Below are 24,649 nucleotides of genomic sequence, written 5' to 3' on the forward strand. Positions count from 1 at the left end.
TATATATATATATATATATAAAAAAACATTTATACTGTCACTGCTTGAGTTAATCACATTACAGAAGTATCCAAAGTGTAGAACAAAAGTTGTCACTGCTACAAAACATCAATTTACTGTATGTAAACTGTACTGTATGTTCCCATAGAGCTTTGCTTGTCTAATGTTTAAAATGCGTCTTAGTTTGCAGTGGCTTCTTTCCCGAAAGTGGGTCCATTTCATCCCTAGTTGTATATAAGCTGATTGGTAAACATGTTTAACCAGTGCATTTCTGTGTTATGAGACAACAGTTCAGTTCATGAGTATTAATGAACTCAAAGTTAGTGTGGGAGAATCGCTAAGTGTTGGTAACTGTCAGAGTCTGTCAGTGCTACGGATCCTAACAGCACAGAGGAGCACTCCACCACATGCTTCCGATTCAGACTCATGTTTGATGTCTTGCTTTCACGCCCTCCTTTAGCGCTTAAGCTAAATTACTCCAGACAGTCCTAATTCTCCCGAGAATTTTTGTTTGTTTTGTGAGAATGCATATTTTACATATCATTGGCACATCGCTGATGTTTTTAGCAGCAGTGTAGAGAGAGCTTTTTTTTCTTGACAGATTTTTTTCTTGGGTTTTGGCTGAATCAGGACTGTCTTTGTGTGAGCTACGACAGTCCTCTGTGAAGATATTCTAAATAATGAAGCACTCTAGGCAGAGGACCACAAACCCTTTGGAGAACTCTGCTGTCCCACAGAGATCAGTCCGTCTCATGATCATCTCTTCTCTGCCTTATGATTTATAGGTCAGAGAAGAAGCCATTTTCTGTGTTGAAGCACTATTTTAACCCTATTTTCTACCTTTTTTTAACTCTTTTTTTTTTTTTTTTACTTTTTTTACTTTTTTTTTCTGTGGTGCACCGGCCTGTACAAAGAGTAGACACAATGCATACCTTGTAAACACCAGCATTTCAATAGAAGTTCTTTCCAACGTTATTTAAAAACAAGTTTTTAAGTGTTCTGAGAACAACACTAGGACCTATTGGCACTTTTCCACTGCAGTTTAGTGCCGCCTCAACGTGGGTGGGATTATAGGCTGATTGTCATAGTTGCACCGCCTCTACTGCCGTGACATCATCTTAAATGCGACACAGACATTACTGACCATAAACAATAACATGACCGCTAGCTGTTAGCTCATTGTGCTGCATAAAGCAGTTGTTGCATGGTGATTTTACACAAGTGTAACAGTTAAATTGGCCTGGTTGTTTTAGAAGCAAGCTTTCCAGGAGCTGGTCAACTAAATACAGTGAAGCTTTCAAGCAGAATATAGAGTTAATGTAGCAAAACGCACCATCCTCCATCGTGGACTCCAACAATGCCGTGGCTGAGTCCCGGGCACTCTCCCTCCCATTGCTCGCCTGTATATTGCCATAGATAGTGTCCATTTGGTCGAACCACTTCCACTTTCTTCTGTTTGAACCACTCCTTGATGGTTCTGTAGTCACTTAAGTTTTTTTAACTTTTCCCTACACTGTTGGTAGGTCGGGTGGTAGCCGTGTATGGCCAACAGCTGAGACACTTCCTGAAAGACTTTTTCGTTTCGCATAGTTTCGTTCGTCCCTAACGAGAGGAACGTCTGCACCTCGTTTATTGACCACGGCATGGTCTTGCGCACAGCCATTTCTTTTTATTCATTTTGAAAGTCACATGAACAAATGATACAGCTATTGCTGTTGCTAACTTTAAAACTAGCGGGTTGATGTCCCGTGTCGCAAATACAGTGACGCTGGTAGTGACGATTCTCTCTGACCAATCAGTGATCTGCAGGGTTTTGACGTCACATTTAGTATCGGCTCGGCCCGCTTGGAACCTCAACCAAGGTGGTACTAAAAAAAGTACCAGGTACTATCCACAGTGGAAAACCCCCAAAAAGCGAGCAGAGTCGAGTCGAGTCGAGCTGTACTGTGCAGTGGAAAAGCCCCATATGATTGCATAAGATTCACCATGGAATTTAGCAGCTGCTCCTGATTTTATTAAGAAGCTTTAGGAAGATTTCTGCAACTTCTTTTTGTTTTGTTTCGTGTTTTGTGCTTTTTTTTTTTTTTTCTTTCTTATTTTCTTTTTTGCCTTTTCTTTTATTCTTCTTTCTCTTCTTTCCCTTTTCTGTTTTCCTGTTTCCTTTTCTTTTTCTTCTTCCTTTTCCCTTTTCCTTTTTTCTCTTTTCTTTTTGCAGTTAAAATAAATGCTGGAATTTGATTTAAATAAATCGGTGGTACATACAGTAAAACTCAGTTTATGTACAACTAATATTGACCCAAACACACCTGTCTACCTGTACGTGGAAAGAGCATTTTTACTTTACTCTAGACCAGGGGTGTGGAACATCAGGCTTCAGGTCCATTTTACATGGCCCGCGAGGTCATTCGAAAAAGTATTTGGAAAGCAAAAAAAATTGCCTTGATTCCATCTGTAAAAAAAATCAAATCAAATTAAAATAATGATTAAAAATAATTGAAAGTAATAACAATACAAAATATCGTATAATAGACCTTTTTCGTTTTTTTCTTGGTGCCTGAGCAAGTAATGGAATGCGTACATTCATTTCAACCCACAATCAGAAATTTTGTCAATATTCAAATGGCCCTTAATAGGAAGAAGGATCCCCACCCCTGCTGGAGACATAGTTTGTTGTTGTTCTGCATACCAAAGTGTTTTCATAACTCTGGATAACAGTACAAGTTTAATTCAGTATTCACTAGTACCATTGTTTTGGATTACTGGAGGAAGGAGGGAATGTTTAAACAAAACTCAATTGATTAATGGATTAATTTAAAGAAAGAGAGTAAGAACTAAAATCAGTTGGTGCTTAAATGTGCTGAAGTCTTCTTGAGCACTACTTGGCTGTCAAAACATGCAAATGAGGGTGACGGCACATCACTGAAGGTGTTTCAATTTGGAGTCCTGCGATACACAGGACTGCAGGGCTCCCCAAGCGCTCTGCTAATTGTGGAGATTGCTTTTTAAGATCTGAATGTTTGTTGGGTTTTTGTTTTTGCCTTGTTTTTTCTTATTGGATAATGAACTGTTAGGAAGTGTTAGATCTTGGCATCGTTTCCGCTGAGGATTTTGTCAGAGATAGGCAGGGATGAACACTCTGAGGTGTTGTGTTTTACAGATAATTAAAAGGCTACATTTGTGTTTGGCTGTTTGATCTGGCTGTTAACTTTCTGATTAGAGGCGACATGCTTTAATCAACAGTAATGGGATCATTAACGTTTCTAAACTGAATAAAAGATGGCAACGGATAGTCAGGCTTTTCTTTCAGTCTGAAACACTGGAGCTTGTGAGTCTGGCAGAGAGGAAAGTTTGCTGGTGTTCAGTAAATAATGTGCAGCATGTGATTAGGAGAAGGTGAGGTGATTATAAGAGTAGGCCTCCCACTGCTGCCGCCATGCCAACTTGTGTTTCACTGTTTATTTTTTTCTTCTTTCTTCTTTCTTATGCTCTGTTACTCTCTTTCTCTTTACTTCTTCCTTTCTCTTCTCTCTCACACCCCATCACCCAATTTATATAATATATTCTGGGAAAAGTAACCTTTCAACACTTTATTTTTCTCCCTTCCTCGCTCCCTCTCTCTCTATTTTGCTCTTTCACACTCTTTCTCTTTGCTTCTTCCTATCTCTTTTCCTCTCTCACTCCCCTTCTCTCAATTTTCAGAGAAAATCTTGCATTCTTCAGCTCAGATGAATTATGGCACAGAGACATGTATTTTGTGTACATATTCCGTATTTGTATTTCATAAGGCTCCTTTTCATCTGAATCATGACATCATAGCATTGTCAGCCAAAGAATTCGCATTGTACTACTGAAGTACTCACATGTGATCCTGGCACATGCAGTAGTGTTTATTGTGACATATGAAGACAAATGCATGTGTTTTCTTGCTTTCTTTGAATGGCAAAAACTATACACATAGAATAATCTTTTGGGTAGAGGAGCAAGAAGTGTGGCCCTCTCTGCTCTGAAAGGTACAGAAAAAATGCAGAAAACCAAAGTGGTGGCACATGCATCAATATTAATAAAGTCAACTGACAGTGTACCACTTTTTTATTAATTTCACTCGGTCACGTTTGGTGCACATTTCAGCTCAACCAGGGCCTAATCTGCACAAAGAAATCATTTCCTGCTCTGAAAGAATGAAGTGAATGACCGAATGAGGTCCATTTGATGGGTGTGAATTGACCAGTTCGGGCGCTATAGATGTATGGCTCTCCAGTGGCCCATGGAAACTCTGCTTGCTTAACTGTGGAAGCTGAAAGTGGTGGGCAGCCAGCACTTTTTGTAAGTGAGGCAATCAAGAGCTGCCCCAGACTCTATTAGTTTTCATTTGGATGCTTCAGTAATGCTAGTTGATTAAATGGAAGCAATTTGCTGAGGGAAAACTAACCACCCTACACCTTCCCCTCCCACCCGGTGTCAGCAGTGTTTAGGTCTGCTGTAAGGGCTGGTTGGGTTATGTTAGATGAGTCTCTGCTAATTTCAGCAAAAACATTTAACAGAAACTGCTCTCCTTTTTCTTTCAGTTGTGTGATATCCATTTATGGGTGATTCTAAAATTAGGACCACTTTTAACTATTTGAAATCTTGAAAATTAAACTTTTTACAAAAAGTGTTTGAACTATGTTGAAACATTTATTATTAAAAGTATAGGACCAATTCTAAATGCTGATTGGATGAGCCACATTCAAACCCATTGTTATGTGCCTATATTAATGTGCCATTTTTTCTATGTTTTTTCCAAACAGTCAATAGTTTGGCTAATGATCTATATTTATTGGCAAAATTAATTGTTTATTCTGATTTTTATTCTTAATGTAAATATTTACTAAACACTGATGTCTTTTATCATATTGGTGTTGCCACAGTTTTATACTCTGTTTTTTTATATGAAGTCCTGCTTAAGAACAACTTTTGTTTGGAAAAACTCATTGTTCTCTGAAAGCCTTGGTGTGATGGGAATGGCAGCAGTATTTGGGGCAATGATTATTATTATTTTTATTTATTTATTTATTTTTTTTTTTCAAAATTACAAATCATACACAAATACCAAATCAATTAAAAATATGATATTTGAAGTTCTTAGGAAAATGTGCATAGAGGAACTTTCCTTATTTTAACAGTTTATTTTAAGTTTATTTAAAGAGAAGTTAAAGATAATGGGTTACAGATAAGCCCAAACTAGAGTAATTCTGTTATGTGTATCCTATCAAAACTCTTAAAAATGAGGTAAAAGTATATGATTAATATCTTAAGTATTTTTTTCTTTAAAGTCATCCTAGAAGACATACAGTACAATTTACCTATAATTAAAGAATCTTCATTATCTTCTGTGCTTTCAAACATATAAACCCATTGATACAGCAATAGGTCGCTATTGATGGTTCTCGGACCTATCTCTCATCTTTGCTTACATATGTGCTCATACTGATGTGTGTCCGAAGGGCATCCTGCCATTAAACCCATTCTCTGGCGTGCCTCGTCCTCCAGTCCACCCCGAGCAACTAAAACAATCTTCTCTTCAAAAGCTCAATCACAGAGGATTGAAAGTGGTAGAGAAATCCATGTTCATTTTCTCCATCCTCCTCCCCTCAGCTTAAACAAATAGTTCTATTAGTGTACGCTCTCCCTCTGGCGTGGTCATTCATACCCATTAAACCTGTGTCTTATCACCAAGTAGAAGCCCTCACATCTCCACACACAACAATCGGTGGTAATCGGCTCTTTAGAAGAGTGTGAGATGTGCTGTGTGTGTGCTGGGAAAAAGAGAGTGAGAGAAGAGAATGATTAATAGGGAAAGTTGAGTGGCCGACTAATAAAGATTTGTCTTAATCAGAAGTGATTTGTCGGAGCAGAAGCGTGGCAGGGTCAGGGCTGAGCCAATGAATAAAACAGAGACCAGCAGTGTGAAAAAAGGCCAGTGAAATGGGGCCTGATTACCCAGCGCTCGTACAGACAGGCCACGGCCCATACCTTATCTCTCAATGTCTGTCTAATTCACCCCTCTGAAGCCATTACATTCTCTCCATTTCCATATCATTCTGTACGTCCACTAACTGTCTAGGAATAGTTAAGCAAAAAATTATCTTTATTTACTCATCCTCATGTCATTCCAAACCTGTATGCTGTTATGTTTCAGTGGAACACAAAAATAGTATTTTTAAAGAATCTTCACATAGATATTTTCCATACAACAATGGGATGTCATATTGACCTAGGGATGTCAAGCTTCAAAAAGAACATAAAAAAAAAAAAAAACTATAAAAGTTGTCCATACGACGTGCATGTTTTATTTATTTATTTATTTTTATCCCCTTTTTCTCCCAATTTGGAATGGCCAATTTCCACTACTTAGGTCCTCGTGGTGGCATGGTTACATACCTCAACCGGGTGGCGGAGGACAAGTCTCAGTTGCCTCCGCTTCTGAGAATGTCAATCTGCGCATCTTGTCACGAGGCTCACTGTGCACGACACCGCGGAGACTCTCAACATGTGGAGGCTCATGCTACTCTCCGCTATCCACACACAACTTGCCACGTGCCCCATTGAGAGCGAGAACCACTAATCGTGACCACGAGGAGGTTACCCCATGTGACTCTAACCTCCCTAGCAACCGGGTCAATTTGGTTGCTTTGGAGACCTAGCTGGAGTCACTCAGCACACCCTGGATTTGAACACATGACTCTAGGGGTGGTAGTCAGCGTCAGTACTCGCTGAGCTACCCAGACCCCCAGTGTGTGCTTTATTTAAAGTATATTGAAGCCATACGATGTGTGTGATGAACCGAATGAAATTTAAGTCATTATTCACTGATTATTTACACCTCTGCACCAGTTCTAAAATAAAATATGGCACCGATGGTACAGGTTGGACAAGATCTCTTTAAAGATGTTTTTTTTTTTTTTTTAAATAATGTAAAACAATAACATTATACAAGTTTGGAACAGCATTGGGGTGAGTAAATAATGACAGAATCATAATTTTAAAGTGAACTATTCCTTTTAAGTTAGAGGAAAATTAGAGGAAAAAGTGAAATTATGAAATCACTTTTATCTCACCCTTATGTTGTCCGAAACCTGTATGACTTTACTTTTTAAGATTTTAGGCAGAACATTAGGAAATGACAGCCTCAGTCACCATTCACTTTCATTGCCTCTTTTTTTCCATATTACAAAAGTGAATGGTGATTGAGACTAAACAATCTGCCTATTGCAGCATCTCTTTTTATGTTCCACAGAAGAACTCATACTGGGCATTATTAAAAGATATAGTAAAATATGAAAGGATTTTCATTACTGGGTGAGCTTTTACTTTAAACCCTCACCTATGACATTATTATGGTTTCGACCTAGACCAGGCCCAGATTTGTTTTGGTTTCCTGCTGATTTCACCTTGGTGCGTAAAAGAACATTGGTTCGTTTTACAACAGAAAAGATGCTCAAATTTGATGGGATCAGCAGTTGAATAGTGTAAAATAATAACAAGAATAATAAATGTTCCATCAGCACTTTGCTCCCAGACAGGGGAATAACTGTCTAAAATAAAGAGAAAGGAACTGTGCTTCTGCGTTGGTCTTTGTGTGTGTGTCTTTGTGTGGGACATTCTGTGTTGGACCTGCCTTTACTCTTCCCCTGGGCGCTTTTGCTCTCATTTGGCTGTGTCTGTGGATTGTGTCCAGATAGAAGTATGTGTGGTAACCTTCAAAAAGTGGCTGCAACTCTGTAATAAAAAGCAGTCCGGAGCCTGGGAGTGAGCCTGTGTCAGGGCATGTACCCTTTCAGCTCTGGGGACAGACAGAGGGCTTCAGACAACTCGCACTCAAACAGCTGCTGTAAAATTGATGATGTGCCCAATTATACGTGTCTGCTGAGGAGAGGTGGATGGACGGATTGAAGGATGAGGGACCGAGAGGTGGAAACCGCTCCTTCCCCGGTGTGTTCTGCCTCCATCTTGCTGCCAACGGCTGGCGGGAAGAGACGGATGAAAACGAGTGACATTCGGACCTCCGAGATATCCTGAGTGATTTGATGTTCCTGCAGGCCAAGCTCAAAGGCAGATGGGCACGGCCAGTCACACAGAAAGGAAAGACAGACAGACAGGGAGATGAAAGAATCTTTGACTGCACTAACACAGTGTTTCAGGAGTGTGAGATTATCAGGAAGTGAAGCAGAAAAAGAAGTAGAAGAGAAAACACACAAAAAGACAGCAAAGTGAAAATACATTTAACATAAGAATAAATACCAGCAAACTGAATTACAGATAAGGCAGAACAAAATGTATTTAAACTCAATCGATAGTTTGAATCTGAAACTATCTCTGAAGTAGGGCTGGATATTGACAACTTCCTCATGATACAAGACTCTGCTATGCATTGCAATATCATAATTGGATCGCAATTGAAACTGCGCCAAATCCACAAGCCAATCAGCTTACAAATTATCTGGTTAGCATGGCGTGTTGCTACTCTGTTCACCCTGCAATACAAACAGCTTCCAAAGTTAGAAAACATAATAAAAATGTCAACGTTGAGATGAATGAAGTGCATCCATCCCTTTGCAAAACATATGAACATGAAAGAGGTATTTTGCTGTCACTAAAAAATATCATTTTCTGATGGCCATGGAGGTAAATCAAAACTTGCAGGCCAAACTGACACACTGCACTTTTTACATAGTAGTTACAAACACTTTTACAGTCAAACAATTTTTTTTAGCTCCCACTTTAATATTTTAAGTTAAAAATGCATTGTAATATTCACAGTCTGAACAGAGGCCTTGTCTGTAATTGGTGGTCAGCAAGCAGTTAAAGAGCCTGCATTAAAAACAGCCCATCGGTAATGATTGTGCTGTTATAGATTTTAGTAATATCCTTGTTAAATGGGCTTTGGGGATCTGGATCTTTAACTAGAGCAGGCCTGTGGAAAAGCTTGGCATCAGGGTCATTTAAATTGTTAATAGGGCCTTAAACGGGTGAAGAATATTTTATATCATTATGAGCACGAAGCCATGATCGCATGGAGTCTAGTTATTTATTTATTTCGGGTTTTTTTCCCGAACGCCTGTGTTTTCACGACTACACCCTCAATTTACAGAATGTCAGCATCCTCATTAAAGTGTGTGATAATTAATTAGCACCTCATTAAGGCGACTAGTAAAGACCTGACCATGATTCATGCTGCACTACTAATATATATATATATTTGCATATTGTGACTTTACATGTAAACATAATGTGTCTTGGTGTTAATATTTCTGTTTGTGTTTATTCATTACACCTGTGCTGGCATTTATATATAAGCAAATAGAACAAGTCTGTAATACCATTGTTAACATGTCTACATGCCATAGAAAGACATTTTTTTCTCTTTTAATGACTACTCTTTCTTGTTGAAGAGGAGGAAAGAGAAATCATGTCCTTTTTTCTTTTCTCCAGCCAAATTCAGCTTCTGACTGCCTCCATTTCTCTCTGCTCAAACCTCTGACACACTCCTGTCCAAGACTCATTGCTCCCAATTATTAATGAGAGAGAGAGACTGGAGACAAAAAGATCCAATTATTAGTGAAAAATATCGACAGAGGCAAACGTATATATCAAAGTTACAAAAGCGAGTAAGAGAGTTGTGGAATTGAGGATTGGTAAAGTTCCACTCAGTTGTTTTTCTCACAACTAATCATCTGAAAGTGTGTCTGTGTGTGTTGTGGGAGCTTGTACTTAATGGCAACATCAACTTGTGGTCCCACAACTAAGAGAAATATTTATCTTTGAGCTCATGCACAGGGGAAATGGAAACTGGAGTTCATAATGTGTTTTACAGTGCGTTGGCTGCAGGAACACTACATTATACCGAGTTTGGTTTAACAGCTTTTATTCTGTGTTGTCAGTGGCATGGGAAGAGCGGTTTTATGTAGTCAGTTAGCCAGCCCTCCTCACTTGATTTTGTGGAAATTCTTTTATGTACCTGCGCTATTTTCCCTTATATTTCTTTTAAATTAATTTGCATTCACTCCGCTTTCATTTGCCAGAGTTTTAGCCTGCGCGAACGGCAACAATCGTAGTTGATGGAGACGGCTGAACATGTGACCCTCAAATAGGAGACCTTGACTCTGAATATCTTGGTACCGAAAGCGATTACAATTCATCTCAAAGGAGTCAGAGAAATATGACAATCAGAGATTTCTATTGTACTTCTCAAAAATGTGTAAGAACAGCAACCCCTTTGCTCAGTGGCGTAGTTTTTTTTTTTTTTTTTATTAAAAGCATGTGTTTATTTATATCTTGTTGCTGGCTGGGCGTAGAACAGCGAGCGCTGACAGGATTGTTTCATTTTTGTTCTCGGACCTCTTCATGCCAATGGTCTCATTTATCATCTGAAGTTAAATATAAGTGAGTGTGTCCTCTCTTTATCTGTGCGTGTGTGTACTGCAAAGCACGCTGCATTGTTGCCATTGTGGTCATGTCAGATTCATTTGTTTAAAAGCCCCTTTCGTCCCAGACAGAGACAGATAGCAGTGCTTAATTTTCTTTACACAAGATTTCCATTCCCGGGCAACTACGGTGTGTCTCAGGCTGCAGTTATGATGGTTATTAATATCTCTTTTCAGTCTTTTAATCTGGCCTATCTGTCACATAGTGGTGTGACTGCTCCATCTAATCTCAGTATCCTTCAATCTGTCTCCACTCTGATTGGAAATTAATGAAGGCAAGAGTCACATGTGTTTAGGCACTGGCCCGTGCGTTGTGTCTCTTCTCTTAGTGGGTCTGTTCCAAACCTAGTAAACTGCCTAATGCCTACATAGGCAGCTGCCTTCAAAAGCTGTTTTTCTCACTGAGATTGAACCTCATAGACTATACATAAGAAGAAATTCTTTGTTGCATGCAAATATTGCTACACATGGAAAACTCAGCTCACACTTGATTCCAAAACAGTTTGCCGTTAGCACGTTGCTAAGCTAAAGATCAGCCTGTCAGACAAAAAAACGGGGCACCTTTCTGAAATCGGTGCGATGCTGTACTTAACATATAAAAATGCATAGCACACACAAATATTGGTATTATAGTCCATTTTAGATAGATATAACTATTTTATAGATGTTTTTCAAATTGTGCATTTATTTGTTACATCAGTGCTAGTGTTTATTAGGGTTGCCAACTTTTTTGATATAATATATAAACAATATAGAACACGTATGCCATCGTTAACATGTCTACTAGTCAAAGTGAGAATTAAAAAAAATTCGCTCTTCTAACGAAAGTCTGATTTTAGCTTTACGTAAATGAAAATTCCCGGTTCAATTCAAGTTAAGCTTAGCATTTGTAGCACAATTTGGATTACCACAGAAAATATTTTCATATTAAATATATTATTTTCATAATATTTTCAACAAAAAAAAAGTACAAGGGACGAGTCAATTTAAAAAAAAAAAAATCTTTTTGGGTGGTAATCAACATTATGCAACAAATGTTCTTGATTGAACTATCAAGATTGAACTGTATTGGACCCAGAATATTCCTTTAATTATTATTATCTATAGATTGAGGTGTTGAATGAATTATAAGTATATTTATAAACAACGTTTGTCTTTTTCGCCTGCCACCTTGAATTTTATTTTGTCGCTGTTTGCAATGCATTCTGGGGTTGCATTTTAAGGCAAAGGATGCATTCGATACTTCCATAGGATTTGTCAAGCACCAATGATGCCTTTAAAATACGCTTACATAGACGGCCCACTATTTTTTTTATTTTTATTTTTATAGAGCTAGAATCTCTCTTTCTGCTCTGTTATTGCGAGACAGCATGCAGATGTAGCCCAGTTCTTTCTGTTCCTCGAGTATCACACTGCACACTGACTCTTTGTGAGCTGCACCTGTGTGGCATAATCCAGTCATGAGTGCGTTGTTTACTCATGATTGTTTGGTTTATTTGAAAGCATTGCTTTGATCCATGCAAAGATTTTTCACTTCCTTTTTTTTTTTAGCCTCCTCCTCTCCAAACTGCTAATGTGGTTTCTACTTATAGTGGAGATTTTTTTTTTCTTTTCTTTGTTTCGTATTTTGCTGGAGGAAGGGACTCTGGAGCTAGGTTGACATTTCTTGACCCTTGGGATGAGTATCTGACAGTGACCATGTATAAGCTTGTCAGATGCCATATAAAGGATGTTTTTCCAAGTGTGTTCATGTAAGTGGGTTTACATCTGTGACAGATGTGTTTGTAAGCAAGCAGCTGAATATTGCATGTGCTGATCGGGCAGAGCCTGATGAGGCATGCTGGGATATGCAAAACATTTAATATAGCATGTTGTTGAGCAATGGTTTTGGTTGGAGGTCCATAGACATCAGAGATGAGGGTTGTTACTAGATTTTTACATTCTGTCTGCACAGTTTTAGGAATTATTCATGTGCATTGATTGGCATGATTAGTTATGCACATACATTTAGGGTTAGGGGTTTTGAGAAACCCTAAGTGAGAGCAATAGTAATAGTGATAAGAATTAGGATTCCTCAGTTACCATTGACACTCACTGCTACTCTTTCACCTTGAGGGTGAAACGGGGCCTGAACAGGGTTCTACTGTCATATTTACCCTGTTCTTCCTCTTATCTTCCTTTACAGAGCAAGTGGGACAGGAGATCCTCTCCAATCTGCACAGCGACCGTGAGAAGATCCAGAGGTCCCGAGATCGGGTGAGTTTGCACCGATAAACACACCCAGAGTTCTTCTGAGCATATCATCTCCTGAATGCTACAAAAATACAAACCAAAAAACACACATGCATACACTCACTTTTCTCACTTAGCAATTACTCAGGCTTATAGATACTTGTCCTGATCAGATTTTAGCTCCTTAGGATGACACAAAGTGCCCTAGATCACACACTTGACTAGAGAACACAAGCACACACAAGTGTGCAGTTAACACCAGTTTGCACTCTGAACACAGTGAACCTTTATCCTTCTGCGGATTAGCATAGCTGTACTGCTGGATTGATTGATTGAATATACAGCACGCATAAAAGAATGTTTGACACAGAACACAGTACCAATAAGAAGCCTTTGTAGTTGTCCCATCTCATGCAGTGAAGTCACGCATGATGTAAGACTGTCTAAACGGGCATAGCTGGACAGAAACACCTCCGGACAGAACAAATGTGTTCTTGAATCTTCCGGGTGCCAAAACCTTCTTTCTACATCCACATGTGTGACTGTACTGGAGGGATATCACTGAGAGGTTTATAGACCCCAGTATAGACTGGGTTACACTAGATGCTCAGCGCATGTGCGTTTTGAATGCTTGTCCTGTAACATATACCTGCAGTGGCCCATAAAGTGTTTGCATGTTAAATTTCATTGCATTATGAACAAAATGTCAAACCAAGTGGCCCTGCTCTGTCCCCTGTCAGTCTTTCCATACCTCTCTCTATCTCTATCTTTCTATCTTTCTATCTCTCTCTCTCTCTCACACACACACACACACACACACACACACACACACACACACACACACACACACACACTTTCTAGAAGATGGGTATAGAGAGCTCATCAGGGGCCTCTCAGATGGCTCCTTATGAAGGATGCTTAAAGATCACAACATGGCAGTTGGGCAGGCAGCTCATTTCAAAGGAAATAAAACATTTCTTTTCAAAGGTCTGCTGTCTATGGAGAATAGCTCTCCTTCCCTGGAGCCCCGACTGGCCCTCACACTTTAAAGACATTTTGCCGGGCAGGAAAAATGGAGAGAAGAAAAGAAAAGAAAGCTTGATAAAAAGACATTAGATGGAAAGAACTATAAACTGCTTTTCGTGTGATGGAAATGGCAGATAAAAGAGTTTTTGGAGTGTCTCTTAGCAATCAGTACATTCACTCTTTCTCACAAACACACAGACACATAGTGGCTTCCTAGTGGTGTTGGCTAAGGCAAGTATCACTATTACTAGTATCACTATAACTGCACATGAATGATACCTCACATCATGTGTCTTGTTGAGAAGAGGTGTACTAATACTTTTCTAAGCAATCAGGCTTACGATTGTCATTTGGTGGACGAAAAATCAACTGGAAAAAAAACCCTAGCCAAATCTAGGAACCATATTATCATAGAGACTTGAGGATGGGCTCTATTTAATTGGGCTACTGAGAAACCACCTGGTAATAAAATTGCAATGCCCTGCCACCGTGTACACCCTATAACAACCACATACAGTAGCAAAACCCTTGCAACCATCCACAAATTGTAGTGGCACTGAGTTTTGTGCGGGCAACCACCAGTCACATTTTTGTCAAAAATATGAAAATCTAGTTTTTAAATATCATCTTGCATGGGTAGTATTGCTTTTTATAGTTAGTGTATGATTGTTATTTGTTGTAAATTTATTTTTCTATTTGTATTGAGGTTAAGGCCTGCACGACTCTGGCTCTTTTAACTTGATTAATACAGAGATTCTTTGGCATTGAATGCCAAAGACCATTTAGTAGGTGGTAATCTGACACTGCTCTAGATCTGCTGTACTTGTAATCTCTTTTGTTGTGGTTCTTTTTGGGGGTTCTGAATTCACAGAGAGCTCTACCATGTGTTTTATTACTGTCACAACTCTGACCCGTTTGCACTGTGAGCGGAAGGGAGAGAGGGATTTTGGGAAAAGCAGAGGGAGCTCTTGTGGGACCGATCCATCGCTGAGAGAGACATCAGGCAGCTCAGGCTGCTGGTGCTGCCAGAACACAAACCCGCCTAAAACCACATCTGTCCCTGAGCCTACCATACACACACACACACACACACACGCACATGTCCCTGCTGACAGTGAGGACAGAGTCGGAGGCTTTCTCATGGAGGCCAGCCAGAATCACGTAACTGTGGCTTTACTTCCATAGCAATGTCAGCATTCCTATACACACACACGCACGCACGCACGCACACACACACACCTTCAGATGGATGGCTTTTGCTTGTTATGCGTCCCCCTATGTGAGCCATATACTATAACAAATCTAAAACATATACGCATTTTAAAGAGATAGAAAGTGTTCAGGAAATGAAGTACGCACTGAATGAAAAACAATTCATTTATAAGCAATAGAACTTAGTCGAAATAGATGCCATATTTAATTTGATGTAACTGAAAAGAAGGCTGTACAGAAGTACAGTTTATTCAATATGTTGGACTGTCTGAAGTTCACAGATTGCTCTTATTTTCACAACCCATGTTGTTCCGAGATTTTGTGCATGGGAAATTTGTGAAAAGGCATAATTGCATGGTTTCGTCATCAATTCCCATGTGCAAAACAGTGTGACATATCGAAAGAACTGTATCACAGCCTCGTTTCCATTTGTGCCAGTTCAAATACTCTAAGGTCTATAGACGTGCTAGGAAAAATCTATTATCAATCCCTAATATTTTCCCTGTTAGCACAAATTTAACTTGGTCTCTCACTCTCCCATGCTTTCATTATTATTAGTGCTCATAACATTGACATTCTCTTTTCCTTCCCTCTCTCTTTCTCTTTCTTCTCCTCCACAGCTGAGAGAGACAGATGCTAACCTGGGCAAGAGCTCTCGCATCCTGACCGGCATGCTGAGAAGGTAAGCGGAAGGTATGGACTGTTTCTACTAACCTTTCTATGGATGTGTTTGACAATGGCCCCACACCATTCTGCGCATGAACTATCATAAAAAATTATGAAAGTTAATATGATCTTAAAAGTAATGTTTTTCTATTGTGAGAATAACAAAAAATATATTTATGCTCCTAAAATAGTTAGTTCTGCTCTCTTTGTGAGTGCAATCACTAATTCTTATCCAGTAATCATAAGCAAATTGGCTTATGGTAAAATGTGTTAAACAGAGCTGAGAGTACATCACTCTTGGTAGCTATACATGATCAAATTAGCCAAATATTTTCAAGTTTTACTGTTTATTTAAACAGCATTTATTCAAACTCTTTCAGAATGCATTTATAATAAGGATAAGCAAATAAACAGACATAGCAGGGCTATGTAAAATTTTGTGAATGGCTTACATTCCACTTCTACGGAAATCTGCGAAGCTTTTTTGGGGGTTTTGCAGGCATTTCAACTTTATTTCCACTCATCTGCCCTAAAGCAGCTCTTGCGTTCCTCCCACTATTCTCTGTCCCTATGTAGTATCAGCTTTAAATGGCAAAACTCATCATATCAGCAAGCTGAAGAGATATTGACTTTTTCCCTGTGTGGTAGATGTGAGATAACTGAAGCAATGCACTCTGCTTCTCTCTTTCTATTCCACTTACTCTTGTTTTCTCTACCAGCCTCATATTTCTCTCTGCCTCACTCACACACAGACAGACACACACACACATACTCAATTCAGTTTAACGTCTGTCACATCTCCGTTTTATAAAGTGCTTTTGCACTCTTTCCTGAACCGTGACGACAAGGTTTTGTTTCTTTTTTTCTTTTTTTGATTAAGAGTAATATGTAAATGACACCAGCTAAATTTAAAACCCCGGGGCCAGGAAGGAAGTGCCAATTGAAATAGATGCTTCAGTGGCTGTAGACAATCAGGACGTGTGTGGGGAGTGCGAGAGAGGAGGAGAGAGACAGAAAGAGAGAGAGTGGGATGCCAGGGACACAGACTGTAACCAATATTTCTGCATATGTCTCCATTTTGTCAAGTCACATTAGAGGGGCCGCGGCCGCACGGTGTCACAGAAGCTGTCCAGAAATCATTCATCATTCTCCGTTCCCTCCCTCCTCCCTCTGTCTCTCTCTTATTCCATCCCACCCCACCGCTAAGTAAATAACACACACTTATTTCAATATTATCATATTAATGTTAAAGTTCAGCTGTCACCTAATGGGAAGACTAAATCAGACGTAGCATTTAAGAAATGGAATGCTGCAGCGAGGCCGGCTCAAATCAGGATTTATGAGCTTTTTCCACGCATGCCGTCTCCCTTCATCCTGCTGGCTTTCTGCATGAAGGCCCACCGCACCCCCCATTCTTACTGTCAGCCTAGTAAAGGCCTTCTCTCCCTCCCTTTCTCTCTCTCTATTTGTTTTTCCCTTTCTGCTTGAAAAACAAGCAAATACAATAATATAATTTTCCTGCGTATTAAATCTACATAGCAGCTCAAAAGCCATTTACAATCTGTAAAGTAAGAAAGACAGCAAATAGATGTTTTTGGTTGTTTGTGTTCCTTGCTTTTTTCCTGATGGGTTCTATGCGTCTGTCTCACTTTATCAATTTTCCTCACTTTCATTTAATTGCATGCTTGCTTAGCCTTTGGGCATTTGATTAATATCACAATTTATTATTAGTAGTGCTTGCTAAGGGTTAGAACAAACCCCTAACCCTACATATTATATTTCCCACACCGTTTGTGCTACAGTCATGAATGATACCTCAAATTGTGTGGCTTGTTGAGGAGAGTTGTGCTATTACTATTCTACTTGATCAGACTTGATGATACCTTGAAGGAGTGACCAACCTGGTCTCATAGTGAAAACGTGACTCTATATATGTTTTTGCAAAACTTGTTATACGTGTCTCCAGGTACAATTCTCTGCAGTTTCCAGGAGACATGAACACTAGAGGCGATACAACAACTGCGTGTTTTATTCACTTTCACTCAAATAATGACTTTAATGGCTGATTATGACTTTATAAATACTTATTTTTCTTTCTATTAATCAGACCCTGCTACTTTATGATATCCACACACTTATACTCAAACACATCTTTTGAAAAACAATACATTTTAAAGCTTGTATTACAGACTTGCCTACATATATACAATTATTCCACTATGAATCGCTTGCGTGGTAGCTCACCTGATACGGCGTTGGACTTAGAAGCTGTGTCTCGTTTCGAAGGCTGCGTGCTAGCTAGGACTCATCCTTTGAAGGCTGCAGTATACAAGCGTCCTCCTTTAAACAAGCCTCGTTTAAACGAGATGGCCTTTGTAGGACACACGGAAACAGAACTTATCATGGTTGCTATGACAGCAAGCCACTCTTCAACAAGTGCGAGCGCTTTCACTGAGAAGGGAACAAAGTCCCTTCGGAAGGGATTGTATGAGGTAAATTTTAGGATAGTTATAATGATGTAGAGAGAAAAGAAATAGATTTTACAGGTGTAATTTTACTCTATAATACTTTATTTAAATTTTATGTTAATATAATTATACATATTATATACATATTATATACTCTGCACCCATCTACTGAGGTACTTCAACTTGGGAATTAACATTACTTGCGTTTGAACATCAGGTTTATGGGCAAATTGGCATTATTTTTTTTAGACATTTCCGTTGAAGCAAAGAATTGTGGGTTGTGAGTGCCCACAAAGGATACACCTCATGCATCCTCCGAATTCCCGTGAAAGAAGGTCGCATTCGAAGGCTGCATTCAGAGTGTTCTACTCGCTTTTCTGAAATGAGACAGCCTTCGATGACGTATGCGGCCGACAAAAACGAGACACAGCCAGAGTCTGTGGTTCAAGTCCAGTCCCTCATATATATTTTTAAAACACTAATGGTTAAGTTTAGGCATTGATTTGGTAAGGATGCCTTTTTTAAATGTCTCATTTATATTTTAAAACACTGTTGGTTAGGTTCAGGCAAACGTTTTAGGTTAGGGAGGCATGTTTTTAAAAAATGATTAAAAACCGCGTCTGAGTACGACACGATTTTACTTGCTTTTGGCATCCCAGCTGGACATTTCACTAGAAACCTGCAGCCAAACGTCATGTACATTTTGACTTGCAAAAATGTTATCATGTTCATGTAAATTTCATGAGAACAGGCTGGGAGTGACGAGTCATACTTGTTGACTAGAAAATCATAGAGACATTAGGGGTTAGCAACCTTGCAACCACATAGCAATGCCCTGGCAATAGATTCTAGAACACCCTAGCTTTGTGGCGGCAAGTTTTACACTGGCAAGCACCACTACATTTTTCAGAAATGTTGTTTCCCAGGGTCAAAGGGTGTATGCTTTTGTGGTAATACGAAAGCAAGTTGAACTCGACTCGTCGCAGTGCTACGTAACTATGGCTCTCGTTATATGAATTGCTTTCTGTGCGCACACACACACACACACACACACACACACACACACACACACACACTAACACACACACTTACTCAGGTTGTGTTTGTCATGGTGAGGTTCGCAGACTCTCAGCAGTGTGCTGAGGACTGAGCATTAGCCTGCTGCGATAAATATTGTTGTAAGATGGAGACAGAAAGGCCCGTGCCACACCACATGTTTACGCTGTGTGGAGAGCACTGTGTGGGTTAAGATGATTTCAGATAAGTGTACTCTTCGATGCTTCCGCTCAGATGATGTTGCTCATGTTGTGAGCTCAGCTCAGCCATGCTGTTTTCATCCCCGACTATCCAAAGTTCCAAACGTATCCAGGGTCCAAAATTTACACTTATCAAGTACCAAATGTGAGTAAAAATTAGCTTGCCAGTTGGCTGATAACTATAATAGTAACTACTAATAGGAACTGCAACATTACATGATTTTAGTCGAATTTTAAGAATGATAGTCTGACACTTGCTGATGTAAGTGAGGTGAGCAATTCAAATTAGATAACATCTGTCACATGTTTTGCACTATGACTTGCACTGTTTGTTGCAAATATGCTGGGGGGGAAAAAATATATTTTGTATTAAAAAATCTGTCAAATAAAGTGTCATGTAGTTGACACAAAACATTTCATTGGACCATGGAGATTTTAGGTAAAAATGTATATGAATTTATTAGGGTATATCTTAGGTGTATATAAAGTGTGTATGGATGGATGGATGGATGGCCTGTAGATTTTCAGTCGGTACATTTCATCCGTCATTGGCAGGTGTGGCAAAAAGTTACAGTTGGATCCTGAATGTATCTGTTTATAACACATTGGCATCAAATAAGAGATATATTTCCCAAAAGATATTTTAAAAATGAGACAAGGTTTTAATTTTGAACCTTTAATTTTATAGTTCCTAATTCAGCCCCCAGTCAAAGTAAACTCACATCATCATGGGCAAAGTGGCTCTTCACTCCCGGTCTTCTTACTCTCTCCCTGAACAGACTACTGAGCTGGGCCCTCTTATGCTCCATCTCCCTCTAAATAATTCATGCCAGCTTCAGAAATTCGTGAGGTTTTTAATTATATTGTCATGGTCATACTCATCTCATTAACTTTTAATGCCGATGCTTGCTTAAAGAAATCATAATATTATTAAAGAATAATCAGACCAATTAAACCGCTTGCCTTGATGACGGATTGTTTAATACACAAGTTACTGGACTCAGTCGAGTCTTCAAAGCAGCCCTGGAGGAGGGCTGAGGCAGCGCTAGCAATGTGACCTTGCACAAGAAGTTCTTAGAGGAAGCTAGACATGCAAAAAGAGAATAAAGTTACAGTTGGAAGCAGTTTGATAGGTTTGTGTTGTGAGAGAACGTAAGCAGATGGTTGTAAGCTACTAGATTTTGCTTTACTGATAGCAGGTTCCAGCCTTAAATGTGTCATTTTTTTCCTGTGACAATATTTTCTCCTATCCCAGCTTAAAATGCAAAGACAACATCTAAGTAAGCCTTTCATTTGTGGATTCCCTCCCCAAAAAACACTGGCTCTGTTGCGCTTTCAAAATAATGCTCTTCTTTTTTTTTTTTTTTAGCATCCCGACCAGCCTGACATTGGCTCAAACATTGGCATGAGTTTATGGCGGGCCTACCTGTTTATCCAACTAATGGCAAATGGTGGAGTGTTTTGGAAGCCTGGTCAAAAGCATTGTTATTTTTGCAGTTTCATTTGGTGATGCTAGTGGTGCAGAAATTGGCCTGTTTACACATAGGCCAGTGTGACCGAAAGTATAGAGGCAGACTTTTGTATATTTATTTTTATTAAAAGTTTGTGGACTTGAATAAGATGTTAGGCATCTAAGCAATAAAAAAAATCTATAATATCTTCGAATCTAAAAATGATAGATTGTCGCAGATATTTTAGACTAATTGAGAATTAATTCATAAAGATGAATTGTTTAATTTGAAATCCTGTTGCTCATAATTTTTATACTGAAAATTCAGAGGTTTGTGTGCCGTGGCCTTAACCCCCAAAATGGCTGTGATGGTGTCTTAATGGCTATAGAGGTTGAGTATGAGTAAAGACCTCCTGCTGATGTGGATGGAAAGAGAGAGTAACGTTGGGATGAATGCCCAGCCCAGAGCTCCTGCTCAGCCTTGCTGGCTACCCACGGAGACCAGGGGCCTGATACAGCATGCAGGTGGTCGAGTCAGTCGCCAGGCAGATCAAAAGTCAAACCCCTGGGTGGACCTCCCTTTGAAATGGGAATGGGGAAGACATATCAGACAGAAAACATAGCCAAGCCCCGCACCACAGAACAGCTCCATATTTATGGCCCAGCTTAGAGGAGCCAGACCTCTGCCTTCTGAAGAAGCCACAGCAGAGCTGGACACTGATTAAGACATCAGGCCCTCCTTGTCTATGGGTGTGAGCGTGCTCGCTTACCTTGGGTTTTGTGCATTAATGCACAAACAACAGGAGCACCTCATACATTTTCCCCCCTTGAACATTTTATGAAATATTCAAATTCATAACACATTAAGAGTGAAGCTGAGTAACTCAGACTTTGTACATCCCAAACAGCTGTAACACTTCTCTGTCACTAAGCGCTCTGATCCCAGCAGTGATTAGATCAGTAGACGTTGTATTGCGAGAGGTGAGCCACACTGTCACCTCCCTCTCTTCCTTGATTTTCCTTTCTGTCTTCCATTGTTTCAGCACGCCAAGAGTAGTCATCCGCACGGTGTGATAACAGACAAAAAGAAGGCGTGGCGGCAGCAAAGAGGGAGGGCGATAAGAGAGCAATGGAGAGATGCATCAGGGGCTGTTTGAAAAAAGCGAATGTGGCTGAATTCTGGTGTTTGCCAGTCCCATTAAACAGACATTTGCAAACAATGTCAAGAGGGAAGAGATCAAAGAGTAAACCCCAGAAAAGCGGCAGCTGAGAGGGAAGCTCTGATGTCCTGAAGATCTCCAAATTTAGACTTCCACCGTATTGGCTCCCAGTTTCTCTCCCAGCTTGGAATATTAACGACGAGCTATGTAGGTCATATAATTAATGTGATTCAGGAGTACCAGTGGGCTGTTGAGGGATGCAAAATAGAAAGAGTCTTGGGGGCCCTCTTGAAGTCTTCTTATGAAGTTGAACAAAAAGATTTGATATTATTTTTAATTGGAGCTGAAAGATATAACAAATTATAGTTCAGTGTGTATTTTCCCACTTCTTGCATTCCTTTTATTCTTTTATTTATTTGGTTTCTCCATTTTTCTGCAAAGCAAGGGGAAAAGCCTTGTTAAGATGCTGGAGCCAAGGGAGCAGGGTGGAGAAGTGACTGGGGCACGGCTCTCTTTCTCCCACACACTTTCACGCTATCTCTCACAGACACGTACACACTCTGTTCCTCACAAACAAACTCCTACACACTTCGGCGTATAGTTTTTGCGTGAGTATACAGTTCTTTGACATCAAGGTCTCTTGTCAAAATCATAATGAATGGTTGATATAGATGCTGAAGGAAGAACAAAGATTGTTGAAAAGCAAAGTCATAATTTTACTCTGGTGCCTGCTCTCCTTTGTCTTTACCTCTGAGCTCAGGTAAGTCTGATTTCGATTATAAGACAATGACTCACTCAGTTCAGTTTAGTGATTGACTCTTTTGGAAACTGACTTGCTATAAGGACTTGAGTTGCATTGATGCTTTTTAGTGTTACCCTTATCAAAAGGCCTGATATTGCTATACATTTTTATTTTTTGTTCCTGTTGCTCAAAATGTAGAGCATGGGATTACCAAGATAATCGTATGGATTCCCAGGAAACATGCCATACCTTGAATGCACTGTCAGTCATTTTGGATAAAACTGTTTGCCAAATGCATAAATGTTAATGTTTAATAATTTTTCTATCTTCATCTTTAGTCACTCACACATTAGAGATTCACAGTGGTGTTCAGAATCAAAAGGTGTTTAGTGCATCTGTTTTGCTGTTTTGTAAGTCTGTGATCAGGGAACCATTTCCCCCTCACTGAGCTCATTTCAGTGACATGAGAACTTGAACGTGCCGAAGTTCAGATTTTGGAGCAGATTCCATCGGTGACTGTCTCCAGGGCGGCAGGCTCCTCCCCTTGGGTGCTCCCTTCCCAGCATTTCTCTGATTTCCTCTCCGAACAGCTGCAGAGAACTCCATGTTCTACATTTGTGCTTTGCTCCCATGTTCTGCATTCAGAACATGCAGTTTCAGTTGTTACTACATAACTTGGTCACCAATATGTAACGCATCACAGTCTTTGCTTCCTCCTTGTTTTGGGAATATTTTAACATTCTAAGTAAGTTAATTTAGCGTCTTGATGATATAACAAAGAAAATTCATAGCAATAATTTCTCACATTATATTTTTTCAGTCAACAGGATAAAATAAAGTGGCTTGAGTAGATTTGCAGTGTGACAAAAATATAAATGGGGTATCCGTTCATTGAACGGTGAGACGCACCACAAAAGGCATTTAGTGTAGTTTAAAATGGGATTGATATTGTTTTGTGGAATCTACTGTGGTTTTGATTTTTCAGAACTAAGAGTGCCTTTTCTTCGGCGGAAACTGCAAAACGGCTCTTGGTGAGCAAGGGTTAACAAATCCACTGTCACTTACATTTAGGATAGGGATCGATGCCTTCTTCATGCATCGATTATCCGAAAATGTTCCTCATGGTTATCTATACTGGTATATTTTTTCAGATATAAATAGGGCTACTCATTGCACAATAGTCTTTATCTCTTCATATATATTTCTCAACACAACTGTGGTCAAGTATGAGCAGCAGGGTAACTTAAAGGGGGTCGCACACCAGACGCAACTGGTGGACAACATGGTGCATTCTAAAATTCGAAAACAATTATTTTCTATGAAAGTACGCACAGCTACGACTCCAGAGTCGTATGCTCAAAATTCTGCAGCATAGCTCGCATAGTTTTCCATTAAATTTGACCAAAATCATTATCAAAGGACATAGATTATTTTCTCTAACCATCAATGGATGATATTTTGGGTATATGTATCTTTCATATAGCCTACACAATGTATTTTCAGTTACAACTATGTCTTTTTGTGGTTTGACAATCTAATATGAAGAAAAAGACTTCACGGTTACTTTTCAAAACTTCAACCAACACTGAATGCTCCAGCAGCCTAATTTACACTTAGAAAACCCCTGATGTTGCTATAACAATGCAAAAAGCACTTGCCATTTGCTTGAAAATCAAAGTGAAAATCAGTCCTCCTTCCTGTTTAATTAATCAATCACGTGATCATCCAGAACATCTCAGGTTTTTAAATCCATAAGGATCTCTTTCTCAACGGTAATAACAGCAGTGATGCCAGCCGACTCGTCAGCAAGATCTCGCTCTCTTTGCTTTCAAATTACGTACATCACTTAAAGCGTGATTGCGTCACTCAAGGCCATCTAGAAGGCCTGGACTGGGACATATCCTAAAGACCACACGCACAAGAATAAATAAAGCAATCTGATTGGCTGATGAATCTGACAATCTGTCTTTAGAT

At 39.4% G+C, this 24,649-nt stretch overlaps 1 protein-coding gene across 7 annotated transcripts in view; it reads left to right on the forward strand.

The window, feature by feature from the left end:
* LOC127426901 (vesicle transport through interaction with t-SNAREs homolog 1A-like) overlaps nt 1-24,649 on the forward strand; it is a 200,588-nt gene that overhangs the window by 88,163 nt on the left and 87,776 nt on the right. For 6 of the 7 annotated variants that reach the window (XM_051674030.1, XM_051674027.1, XM_051674023.1 and 3 more), the window contains exons 6-7: nt 12,649-12,719; nt 15,554-15,615. In XM_051674030.1, the coding sequence (XP_051529990.1) occupies nt 12,649-12,719; nt 15,554-15,615 (133 nt within the window). Of the gene's footprint in view, nt 1-12,648; nt 12,720-15,553; nt 15,627-24,649 lie in introns of all 7 variants that reach the window. The other variant, XM_051674031.1, reaches the window with a different exon arrangement.

Source organism: Myxocyprinus asiaticus, chromosome 36, assembly GCF_019703515.2.
Source record: "Myxocyprinus asiaticus isolate MX2 ecotype Aquarium Trade chromosome 36, UBuf_Myxa_2, whole genome shotgun sequence".
In the NCBI taxonomy this organism is placed as follows: domain Eukaryota; kingdom Metazoa; phylum Chordata; class Actinopteri; order Cypriniformes; family Catostomidae; genus Myxocyprinus; species Myxocyprinus asiaticus.